The sequence below is a fragment of the Gymnoscopelus microlampas genome, assembly GCF_963454915.1.
Source record: "Gymnoscopelus microlampas genome assembly, chromosome: 17".
Classification (NCBI taxonomy): Eukaryota; Metazoa; Chordata; class Actinopteri; order Myctophiformes; family Myctophidae; genus Gymnoscopelus; species Gymnoscopelus microlampas.
Window position 1 is genome coordinate 12,216,630 of NC_139954.1, and position 12,530 is coordinate 12,229,159.

Below are 12,530 nucleotides of genomic sequence, written 5' to 3' on the forward strand. Positions count from 1 at the left end.
TCCATATTTATGTATCCATTTGTGTACAAACGGATTCCATTTGGTTACATTTGCACACTCTCAGGGTTAAATAAACACAGAGGATTTTCACTGTGTGTGCCCATGAAGCAGCATCTCCATTACAGACGTTATCACTCTGCCAGTTAGAAATTCCCACACTCCACTGCGTCCGTTTCAAAGCATGGCTGGAGTTTTGAAAAGTTTTCCGGGTCAGTCTCCCCCGCGGTCAGTCACTCATACTTATTCCCATAGCTCTCCGAGGTAACCTGGTCACACCACACCGCTCCACACCGGACCTCTCTCATTTAGGCGAGGGGACGTCCCAGCGGGTCGCCTTTGTACTCAGCAGGCGCAGCACTGCGGGACAGCCCATGGTTCCAGGCCTGCCTCCATCTGGACCTGGCTCTTTATCAGAACCACCTGCCTCCGGGAGTGACGCTATCGCACACATCTCAGTTACTTTTCCTTTTTTTTTTCTCCTCACCTCCTCCTGAGGAATGAAAAAAAAAGAAAATCATTTAGAGTGTTTCCTGTTGACCCGCGTGCCGTTGTCATGTTTCAGAGAGAGACACGGTATACCCGAGAGAGCGAGAATGTGTGTTTGAGTGTCTTTAATTTATTTCCTGTGTGTGTGTGTGTGTGTGTGTGTGTGTGTGTGTGTGTGTGTGTGTGTGTGTGTGTGTGTGTGTGTGTGTGTGTGTGTGTGTGTGTGTGTGTGTGTGTGTGTGTGTGTGTGTGTAAATGTGCTCTGGTCTGAGTTAGGGTTAGAACTTGGGTTAGGTTCAAGTTAGGGCAAGGGTTTTGATCAGGCATCTAATGGTGAGGATCACGTTTAGGCATAATGGGGTTGGAAAAATATCAAACAATTTAACACAGTGTCTCTATTTTGGGAAAATGTTCTTTCTTCTTTTATTGTGAAAATAGCCAGTCTAAGACAAAGTGTAGGACTTCATTGGAAATTCATTTAGTGTTAATACTCATAGTGCCAAAAATGCCATTTCTACTAAGACTAGGAGTCACTTTTGCAAGTTTGACAACATACCAATATAATAACATTAACACAGGTAAAATATTTCTGCCTCAGGACAAAAAAAACACTGTGACAAGAGACTCATGAGTTTTCTTCCGTCTATGTTAAGCTTGACATCTCTATTGTGATGTTATCAGTCTCGAGATAGCTTCAAGATGTTCACGTGAGAAGCAAAATACCATGCTAAGGTGTTTGAAGCTGCACTGTGACAGTCCTTTGTGAAGAAGGACTTTGATTTAAGGCTCCAATACATGTGTCAGGCGTACATGTAACACCTCGCGAAACTCTATCTCCATCTGCCCGTGATTTATAATCCGGGACAACGATCCCAAAACAGGATTCCCGAGCAGAATGGAGAGAGGAACACAAGAGGGCAATCGTTTTCCAGAAATGTTTGATCTGTCCTGCGTGGCGATGTGCTCAAAAACGGCCCACGCCAATCAAAAACAGGCGTCACAGATTCCCCCAATTAAAGCAATGTTTTCCCCTTATTTTTGCATATGGCCAATAACCCTGGGCAACCTGACAGACACATACAGTAGGGTTCCACAGGGAGAGATCCTGCAGCAGAAAAATCTGCAGCAAAAAAAAGAAAAATAAAACGCCTCAAATGTCTTCAGAGAGAAAGATCAATGGCTGAGAGCAAAGGATTGTGGGATACCTTCCAGTCAGCGTACTGTCACTCAAAATGGCCTCAAAGCGGCAGAGCGGGCACCAGAACTCTCTCAACTCCGTCAGAGAATCTCGTAAAATACCCCGCTCGCCCTGTCAGATCTGTTTGGAATCCCCCCCCCCCCATACACCCACCCCGGTTCCAGTTTAGTATTTTACAGCGCAAGCTCCAGCCATACACTCCTATTAATCAATCAAATGGGATCGTTTGCATATTTCTCCACTAATGAAAGACACAGAGATGAAAGGCCGATGGGTAGGTTGTTATTCAACCCGCAAGTCATTCTTTTCCACTTAAGTGCTGATGGATAGTTTACGGTCTAAAAACAGATCTGCTGCACATTATGACTGTGGATCCGAACGCACTGCTCCTCCTTACATGCACCGTACATGTCCTAATTTAACAGCGCTCTGGGGTACATTTGCGGTGAAGAAGGAGGGTGGGTGGGGGGGGCCTGGGGGGTGGTAGAGGTATAGTTGATTTTGAATGCTGGTGGAACAAGGGGGGAGAGATATCAGACAAATAACGTGAATAATTATTGGAAATAATGTCCAGATAGATGGAGTTGTGCCAAATTATGAAATCATGCGCTTCTCTCTCTCTCTCTCTCTCTCTCTCTCTCTCTCTCTCTCTCTCTCTCTCTCTCTCTGTGATCCCCCCCTCCTCTCTCTCTTTGGTACATCACCCGGCTCATTATTTGAAGTCATGCTTGGAAAAACAGGTGTTTCCAATACTGGGCCCGCTGTCTCCACGGTCCCGGACCCCCTTCATTTTCTGATGATGGTTCAGATATGATATTTCATGGCTGGAAACCACGCACATGATAGGAAGTGATTGGGGGGAGAAGCCGTGCACTTCAGAGGACATGCGTGTAATGGATGCTGATTGGCCCGTTCAATTCAACGAGGGTCGGTGCCCGGTTAACAAGGGGTGGGGGGGAGGCGGAGGGGTATTGGGGTGGCGGGAGGCTTTGCACAACCACAAAGTAATAATCTTAAATACTGCGTATTTCCTCTCACTCCCTCATTCTCTGTCTGTAATGACTGCGAGGGATTTGTCGGTCCCCTTAAAACGGGGACAACGTACATTTTCAGCTCAAGGACCCATTTTGAGACATATTCCTTAAAAACAGACACCACGTATATTTTCAGTGGTATAGCTGAGTACAGCTGTCACTTGATTCCTGTAAACAGAAACAGAAAGGAGAACGAAAAGGGAAAAAAGAAATGTTTCGTGGTCTTTCCTTAGTTGCGTCATTGTACAAAACCCATGCAGAGAACAGATGTGTGTGTGTGTGTGTGTGTGTGTGTGTGTGTGTGTGTGTGTGTGTGTGTGTGTGTGTGTGTGTGTGTGTGTGTGTGTCTGTGTGTGTGTGTGTGTGTGTGTGTGTGTGTGTGTGTGTGTGTGTGTGTGTGTGTGTGTGTGTGTGTGTGTGTGTGTGTGTGTGTGTGTGTGTGTGTGTCTGTGTGTGTCTGTGTCTGTGTGTGTGTCTGTGTGTGTGTGTGTGTGTGTGTGTGTGTGTGTGTGTGTGTGGCAAGTGGAGAGCATTCTACTGTGTGATTAATAATGGTGTCATCCCTGAACATTGTTGTTGCTTAGCGACCCTGATTGACTGGCAAATTCAGCAGTTTTCACTACATTTTCACTGCCAGGTCTTTTGTTTTGGAGTGAGATTTGTTTTTCCTTTTTTTAACCCTTTAATACCTGAGGCCGATTCTACAAATGTCTTCTAAATCAGTAGTTATCGCACTTTCAAGTTTTTTCAAAAATGTTAAAAAACAGCAGATGTACAAGCTTGCAGCGCGGCACGAAGTGACGCTCTGTGAGCTTGTATATCTGCTATTTTTTGATAGCCAACGCTAAAATCTGAATTGACAGACGCTTTCCCGATTTGAACGGGTTAAGGCATCGTTGGTATAATGCAATCATCTTTGTTCACTTATCATGGAGAGCAAAGATCATCTTTTGGCACATTTTATGATTTCAGGAGATGAAATGTTTGTGAATATTAAGCATGTTTAGCAAAACAAAATTCAACAAAATTCAAAAGCATGTAAATGAATTAAAATGTTTATTGAGATTTTGCGTGCTTGGCACCTGTATTTACAGTTTTTTTTAAAAGGCCTTCCAAAAGAATAGTTTTGCTTTAATTTCCTTCTTTTCACACATTTGTTTTCATACTATAGATTGGCCTGTAAAATTGATATATTGCTTGGCACTTAAATACACTTATCTACAACACACCAAAACATACTTTAATTACTCTGTTTTTCCTATTGCTTCTTTATAACTTCTTTTCACACAACAACTTTAAAGCTTAAGTCTTTTTTTTTTTCTTTTTGTCTTTTTTGCTTGCATTCGCCATCTTATATATGCTTAAAAAGGTAATCCACTCAAGATTATTGAAGCCATTTCATTCTCTCGGAAGAAGGTATTGATAAGATTGTGTGGTGATTTCCTGAATTGGCCCGTCTCCACTACACAGTCAAATCCTAGGTGCTATTGTAACTCAGAGTGTACAAATGGAACCAAATGGACCCTTACGTGTCCATTTGTCTCCATTTGTACACTCTGAGTTAAATTAACACTGAGGAGTTACTTGGCCACTGAGAGCCGACCGGGCCCCTGTATCACACATACAGTTAATCAGTCACCTTGGCTTTTTAAGTCTTTGACTTAATCTGTCCACAATGTTGTATTGACCCTGTTTGACACGTCCAGCCACTGACCAGCAAAGCATCCTATGTACCAGAGAGGGGCCAGATCAGTCATTTGTTCATCTGTAAACCAGTTTCTCATTCCAAGAAAAACAACGTCAGACTGTAAGGGCCGTCCAATCCCCATCAACAGGTCTGGAGTGATACGGCAAGGCAAGTACTTGTTGCACAAAGAAAAGAAACAAAACATTCTGTATCGCAGAGAGAAGGTGTCTTTGTGTGTCTATGTGGAGCGACTGGCCAGCGTTCAAACTGAGTCCACCAAAAATACAAGGATGAGTCATTGAGAAAGGCTGTTGTTGATATTGCACCATACCAGATTGATGAGTTCACACCTGAAAAAAAAAAATCCCCCCGCGACCGCAGCACCCCTTTAAAACCCTGGCTTACTTCATCTCAGGGTTTTGCTCTCAAAGTCAGCGAAAGGAACCGGGACTTGGTGTCCCAATTTATCTGCGTTATTAACACGCAAAGGTCCTTACGTGTGATAATTAAATAGTTGTCCGTGAGCCACGGAGTCTATTCAAAGGCAAGGAAAAAAAAAAGAAGAGATGAGTTCCTTCTTTAAGGAGAGGATTCGTTTTGTACCTCCTCAGGGTACAAACTCTTCCTGTAAAAGCACCGTCTCAACACCGTAAACGTGTCTAAAAACCACGTAGACGATTTACAGATTCAGCTAACGAGACTTTCCAAATGCGGAAAACGGGCGGGAAGTCAGTGAGGCAAGCGTCTAGGTGACGATGATGTCAGAATCTTGGGGCTGGGGCTTTGGGTGGGTTGGTGGGGGGTTCTACACCATGTGCATAGACATCTGAGAGGAAGAGCCATACTGGCGTCCGTCACAGGAGCCACCACCGCCCTGCTGGCCGGCGGTGGGATTGCCGCTGATCATGTGCATCGTGTCCATGCTGCCGTTGGACAGGTACTGGCGCTCGGCAAAGGCGCCGGCTGGGGAGGAGGAGCAGAGCAGGCCTCCCTGGGGCTTCTCAGGGCTGGCCGCCAGGCGAGGGGAGGCGGGGAAGTTGTATCCGTACAGGTTGTAAGGGTTGTGCAGGGAGAAAGCATTGTAGGAGCCCTGCTGGACATGGTGGTGGCTCCCGCTGAACATGTGGGCCGAGGAAGGGGAGGAGCCAGAGGAGGAGGAGGAGCCGGAGCCGGAGCCGGCGCCAGCCTGCATCACGTACTGCAGCTGGGAGGCCGGGAAGGAGCCCAGCTGGCTCCCGTAGGCGTCCATCTTGGCCCCGCCGGCCCCGCCGCCTCCGCCGCCGCCGCCCAGAGACGCGTGGGCTCCGCCCTGCATGCCGGCGGCCGCGATCAGGGACGACGTCCTCTGGGGCAGGAAGGACTCGGACGGCTGGGCGGAGGCCACGGCGCCCCCCGCCGTCTGCAGGCGTCCGTAGGAGCCGTCGGCCAGGCCCCCGTAGCCCTGCAGGGCGGCCATGTTGCTGCGGGCGCAGGCGGGGTACTCGGACAGGCCCAGGTTGCACAGCTGGCTCTCCCTGCAGCCCACGTTGAAGGTGTTGGGCGCCAGGTGGAAGGTGGGAGGCGAGCAGGACGGGGACAGGAGGTGAGCCGCTCCGGACGGAGACGGGGTCCCGGTGCTGGAGGTGGTGGGGGATGTTCCCGTGCTCCCGCCTGGAAAACAAAACACACGTAATAGATGTGGTGAGATACGTAGGTCAACATGACTTGATTTACACAGACCACTTTCAACCTGGAGTCCCTATTTTGGGCATGTAAGTAACATCTTTCAAAACCTTTAAGAATTTCAAACATATCGAGCGCAGCGTTAGTTCAGGTAGGCACGGCAGGGTAGGCTACAGTGTAGCTGATACACACACTCACACTCACTCTCCCCGGTCCACCCCCATTCTCATTCGCTAACAAGGTAACGCATACACCCACGTAAGTCAAATGGTCTCTCCCAGAACCTTCTATTGGAGAGTTACGTCAATGAGGGGGCAGAAATAGCGTCGGTCACGTGGTTCATGTTAACTCGAAATAGTGACAAAGGCTTTGTCACTATTCGCCAATATAAGGCTATGTAGAAGACCTGGCCCGATGAAGTGAACGGAGGTGAAGCAACTCTATATGGCTCTGGTCTCTCCACGTTCAACCTCACTCATCTCCCTTCATTCCCATTCGCTAACAAGCTAACACATAGGCCCTCAATCTAAATGGTTCATTTATGCGGTATATTGAAGCAGAACACTGTTCACTCTTCATGCTCATTATTGGTCTCAGCTCTGTTCCTGCAGCAGTCTATCTTATATAATTCCCTCCACCTCCCCAGCCTCCTCCTGTGGTGTGCCATATAAGTTAAATGTATGATTGCGTGGGTTGTATGATGTTATATCTGTGTATGTTAACTTACAGTATGCTTGAAGGGGTTAAACATTTAAATTCTTTGTTCTGAGTATTCTATGTTTCTGTGGATTGTATGTTAATCTGTATTTTAACCCATTTAGACCTGAGGCCGATTCTAAAAAACGCCTTCTAAATCCTACCTAAGTTTTCTGAAAAACTTCATAAAAATATATTATGTCGCTATATATCGTCTCTGTCGGATGGAAACCTCTGTGGATCTGCTACTTTTGATGCTTTTGTGTGACGCTGTAGTATGATCAAGTAGGGTGTTCATTTACCAAAAAAACACAAAAGGTTTCTATTCTGCCCGACAACAGCAATATATAGCAACAACTAAAATGACAGAGGCGTTCCCAGCTTGAAAGGTATACCGTATGACAACGTATAGGTGTAACAGGTCTAAATGTGTTAACTTATGCCGTTGGGTTTGTGTTATGCAATAACTGTATCTTATGCTCTGCTTCCGGGGTTTTGTGTTCTCAGATTTTCTATGTCATGCTTGCACAGATAATCTGTAGTATCACAGGAAGTAGAGTCACATCGCCAAACTGAATGCCAATAGCATTGCAATAAATTATCATTCCTGACGACAGTGTCTAACTGAATGTAAATATTGCCTGTAAGAGGGTCTGTGTGTTTGTATAGAGCTAATCTCGCAGACTACTGGACAGCCAAATGTACTTGTCACAAGGCTCACACAAAGTATTATTCACACCAGTTCAATACTTTTTGAAATATTTAACTTTAACTTTTTTATATGGTGAAAGTCAATGAGGCTCGGATTCTCCAAATTTGGCCACGGATGACGTCATCGGCTAGCCTTCAGAGCCAGGCCGACTATGAGGTTAAGTGAAGGGCGGTCGAATCTGGCTGAAGCACTGGCCAAATGTGGTACGTCATGGATATATATAGATGAATCCATTGAATTTCGAAATGGATTTAGTTCTAGTTTCTCTTCTCTCCTGAATATTGTTGAATGGAAGAAAAACAAAGTGAGTGGAATAACTAGCATAGTCATTAGGTAATCAATGTGTCTGATAAAGATGATCCCTACTGGACCTAATTATAGCCTTCACTTAGCTGAGTTGTAGCAGGTTCCATTATACAGTAACCATGTAGTTTCTTGCAATGTTACAATAGTTGTCTATTGGAAATTGTATGATTGTATTTATTATTTATTATATTTTTCTGTAGGTCTGTGCTATGCCCACCCCCACCTCAACACATGGCACTCAGTTTACACACACACACATTTCTCAAAGGACCTCAATGGAAATTAACTCAAGCTTGTTTGAGTTTAAACCTTTTGACCGATATGTAGAAATTTGTGTCAATAAAACTGTCAATACTGGGTCATTTCTCAAAGTGCTCCATCCGGTAGAATTGAATAGGATCTTCAGGAATTCATCATATATAGGTTACTGTACCTTGTGTCAAGTTAATTCACGGCGGCTTAGCCTGTCTATGAGCCAGGTCATAGATATCTATATTTTGAAAATAATATGCTTCAGATTTCAGGTTGTTGCCCTCAGGGTATGAATCCACGCTGCCGCCCTACTCCTTAAAATACAATGCAATTGTTAACATATACAGTAGCTGGGCGGTTCAACCTTCTTTTGAGCCAATCGCAGCAAAGGAGAGACTATAAAAGACGCCTGAACACCCATCACCAGCATCAACCTGCGTTTGCCTTCAGAGCTGACTAAACAAGGTATCCAGTCATAGGAGCGGAAAGCCTAACCCCTGCTGTAGAGCCAAGATGAATTTTCACATTATTTTAATCGTTGCCACCATCATAGGCAGGAGTAGTCAGCTGTCATTGAGTGACTGTAATACAATGGGAGAAGCGCGGCGACCAGATGTCACTGACATCGAGGTGACATGTGGCACCAACTCCATCAGTCTGGCGATCCAAGCCTGCCCTGTCGTCTACACCGGCTACAACGAGTCACTGATGATCGTGAACCATCATTCGGAGGAAGCCTGCAGGGGAACCCTGGATACATCTGTCACTCCACCCGTGGTGCGTTTCACCTTCCCCTTGAATAATACTCATGCCTGTGGAAGTCACTTCAGGACCACCAGCGCTCCCGGCACAGGAGTGTTCTCAGACTTCTCCAACATCCAGACAGTCAACGTCAGTGGCATTGTGCGATCCTCTGATCCCACCACAGGGACAATCACCTACAATGCTGAGATGAAGTACTTTTACTCCTGTGCCTACCCCTTAGAGTACCTGATCAACAACACCCAGATCGATGTGTCAGCCTCCTCTATCGCATTGAAGGACAAAAATGGCAGCTTCGTCAGCACCCTGCGCATGGAACTGTTCACCGACGCCCAGTACATGAAACCCCTGGTGATGCCACAGAATGGAGTCGAGCTGAGGACCGACATCTACGTAGAGGTGAAGGCCATCAACTTGACAGGCCAGTACAACGTGCTCCTGGACAGGTGCTACGCCTCAATCTCCCCGCTTCCTAGCAACTCCAGCTTCTTCAACCTGTTCGTGCCCTGCGGCAGGGATGACTTCACCAAAATGATCCAGAACGGCGTCAGCCAGAGCGCCCGCTTCTCCTTCCCGGCTTTCCGCTTCATGGAGCAGCAGAACGAGACCGTCTCCACCTACTACCTGCACTGCATCACCCGGCTATGCGAGGTCAGCACCTGCAGCACCTTCATGCAATGCAACAACAACAACAGGAGAAGGAGAAGAAGCACGGAGGAGGATGAGACAGCCGACCTCCACACCATCACCTCCCCGGAGATCGCCACCCGAACGGAAAACAGCCACCCACAATCAGCCCCACTGACGCAAACCCATGATGAGAACTTGTCTACTGGGGTTGGTGCTGCTGTAGGTGTTTTAGTATTCGTGTGCATTGTTGCCCTGTGCATCGCTGCCGTCTTTTACAAGAAGCTCAGGAAGTAAAATAAAATCTACTTGAGCTGAAGGCCTTTTGAGGTGTACCATATCCGCCAGCTTGTATAACTTTTCTGGTGGAGGACAGGGCTAAATCACAGCTAAATCACACTGTATGTGCAATTGTGCATTCAGTATAGTGCAAGTCGATGAAGCACAGGCGAGTGTACAGTAGGAGTAAATGTTAGTGTTTTTAATAGCAAATGCACTGAAAGTGTTAATACATGTATGCACCATGCATGTAAGCTTTTAAAAAAAGAGGAAGAAATGGTAGTTGGATGGAAAATATAATTAATTATGTGTTATGATGTGTGAATTGAAAGTCTGTGAAATGTTTTCAAAGTGAAGACAATGTACAGTATTACTGTTTAACTTATTTAATGTACCATCTTGCTTGAAATAGAAAACTATCAAATAAAGATTTTTTTCCCCCCACACTATGTTTCATACTTTTTTAAATATTGAACTTAAATTGTATAATAGAAGTCAACAGGGCTCTGACTGGGTCCAAATTTGATCACAGGCTGCTCACATGAAGTCTGAGATCCACATTGGAACCACATTCCCATGTAGATCTCGAGATCCACACAATTCAATATTTTTGTAAGAATTGCCAATCTACAACAAGCAAGCTCACAAGGCAAGAGTTTGTAGATCGGCAATTTCCGCCGTGTGACAGCATAAACAAAGCACTACACATAACAGAAAAGAGATATTCAAACAGAAGTACACGTAGAATTAAAAACAAACATGTGACAGACGAACGTTACAGCAAAACAAGCAGAGAAAATATCCCCAACGAGCACGGAACCCCAAACATTTATAATAAAAAGGCTAATCTATGAAGACGTGTTTTTAGATGCTGCTTGAAGCAGTTAACTGATTAAGCTGATCTGATGGATTGGGGGAGACGATTCCAAAGTCTAGCGGCCAAATCCACAAAAGCACAGTCACACTCAGATTAGAAGCTGGAACGAGCGACGGATAAAAGACCTCGGTCAGACGATCGGACGTAAGTGGTCTGGTGGTGGTGAAGGGGCTCAACAGCTCTGTTATGTAAGCTGGAGCCGGGCCATATATGGTATTGTTTCTCAACCAGTGGTCCACGGACCACTTCTGGTCCATGGCATAATTACGTGCAGTCCATGGGAAAATGTTTAAAAACTGTTTACAAATATTGTACCTTATGTTAAATTCTTGAAAAATATGTTTAAATGATGTCACGAGTCCATCCAATATGTTTTTTAACTATTAGGCCCTGTGTGGGGGGAAGCTTGAAATGAAATAATGAATTTTAAAGGATTGATGTTCTTTGTTGCATGCAGTGCCACCCACCAAAACGATCTACAAACTCACAATGCGTCGCTCTACGACACATTGTGAGCTTGTACATCCGCTATTTTCAGTGCTGTAAGATCATTAATGTTTAATTAATTAAATTAATTAAATTAATTAAATTAATTAATAGAAATGACGTGTCATGCCTTCTTATATACTAAATAGAAATACACACAGTATATTGTTGTGGGGAGGTGGGGTGGCAGAATTGTTCGAAAACATGCTAGTGGTCCTCCTGAGATCAAAAAAGAACCACTGATATACTGTAGGTCAGTGTGAGAAAGAAAAATGAAATATTGGATCAACTAGATGTATAGTGGCAATAACCTTTGAACAAGGTGAAGGTAAATAATGAATAGGTCCAGATCTTTGACACATATTATGGATCAAATCTTTGCCATATTTCTCAGTTTAAATTAATCTTGTATGTAATCTTTTGCTTTTGATGAGATGAGATCAAATAAAATACAAAATAAAATACAGTGTATAAACAATTGTATTTGTTTTATAACAATGAGTTCAACTTCATATGAAATCTGTAACTCTTCGTCTGCAAGAGATTTGACCCACATGTATCACTTCAACCTCTTAACCAATCGCACAAGACAAAACGTCAACCCCCATAGGAGATCTGGAATCATATCATAAAAATATCCCGCTGTCATATTGTTCTGGAGTTGAATGTGGATTCAGTTTTGACCGCGTCTGGTAAGCAGAACCTCCCAGCCCCTTACTCAATAAAATAAATAAAGTACTATACCATATATACAGTGTGTGTGTGTATGTGTATATGTCTATATGTGTGTATATATATATATATATATATATATATATATATATATATATATATATATATATATATACATACACATACATATATACATATACATACATATATGTATGTATACAGTATATGTATAAAGTACTTGTTGGCACAAATTGCATCCAGTAAGTCTGGCTTTGAGGAATGGGGGGAAGGACAGCGGCATGATATCAATCACATATTTCTTTATTAATGAGATTCTGGCTTGTGTTCATCCCCTCGCTGTTGGAGAAATTCAGTTTGAATCCAGACTAAAAGAAGAAAACGGGAGACGAACGGGACGGGAGGGGGAAAAAAAGGCATAACTAAATAATCCAGGACACTGTTGGCTTGGGTTGTGATTTTGCACCATATGCCTTCGATAATATCAACTAGGTCTGCTGGGTCTGGTCTACTATACTCTGTGCACTGTTACTTTAAAATGGCCACAATCCACCTAGAAGCATGAGTGTAGAAATGAACACTTAAAAAGGAGGGGGGGTGTTTACACAAGAGTTTGCTGTGTGCTGGATGGGGAAAGATGGGAAGGAGATAGATAGACCCATGGTAGGTAGGTGGGTAGGCAGGTAGGTAGGTAGGTAGGTAGGTAGGTAGGTAGGTAGGTAGGTAGGTAGGTAGGTAAGTAGGTAGGTAGGTAGGTAGGTAGGTACAGTAGGTGG

The 12,530-nt window shown here is 44.4% G+C and overlaps 2 protein-coding genes across 3 annotated transcripts in view; one reads left to right on the forward strand and one right to left on the reverse strand.

The window, feature by feature from the left end:
* Nucleotides 1–3,757: 3,757 nt before the first annotated feature.
* tbx15 (T-box transcription factor 15) overlaps nt 3,758–12,530 on the reverse strand; it is a 49,198-nt gene continuing 40,425 nt past the window's right edge. For both annotated transcript variants that reach the window (XM_084083832.1, XM_084083831.1), the window contains exon 8: nt 3,758–6,055. In XM_084083832.1, coding sequence (XP_083939958.1) covers nt 5,211–6,055 — 845 coding nt within the window. In that variant the 3' untranslated portion in view covers nt 3,758–5,210. The remainder of the gene's footprint in view (nt 6,056–12,530) is intronic.
* On the forward strand, nt 8,547–9,719 carry LOC311065133 (zona pellucida-like domain-containing protein 1; the record flags this gene model as incomplete). The annotated part of the gene is made up of 1 exon (XM_084085350.1): nt 8,547–9,719. One exon carries the CDS (start codon nt 8,547–8,549, stop codon nt 9,717–9,719), a length of 1,173 nt encoding a protein of 390 aa, XP_083941476.1.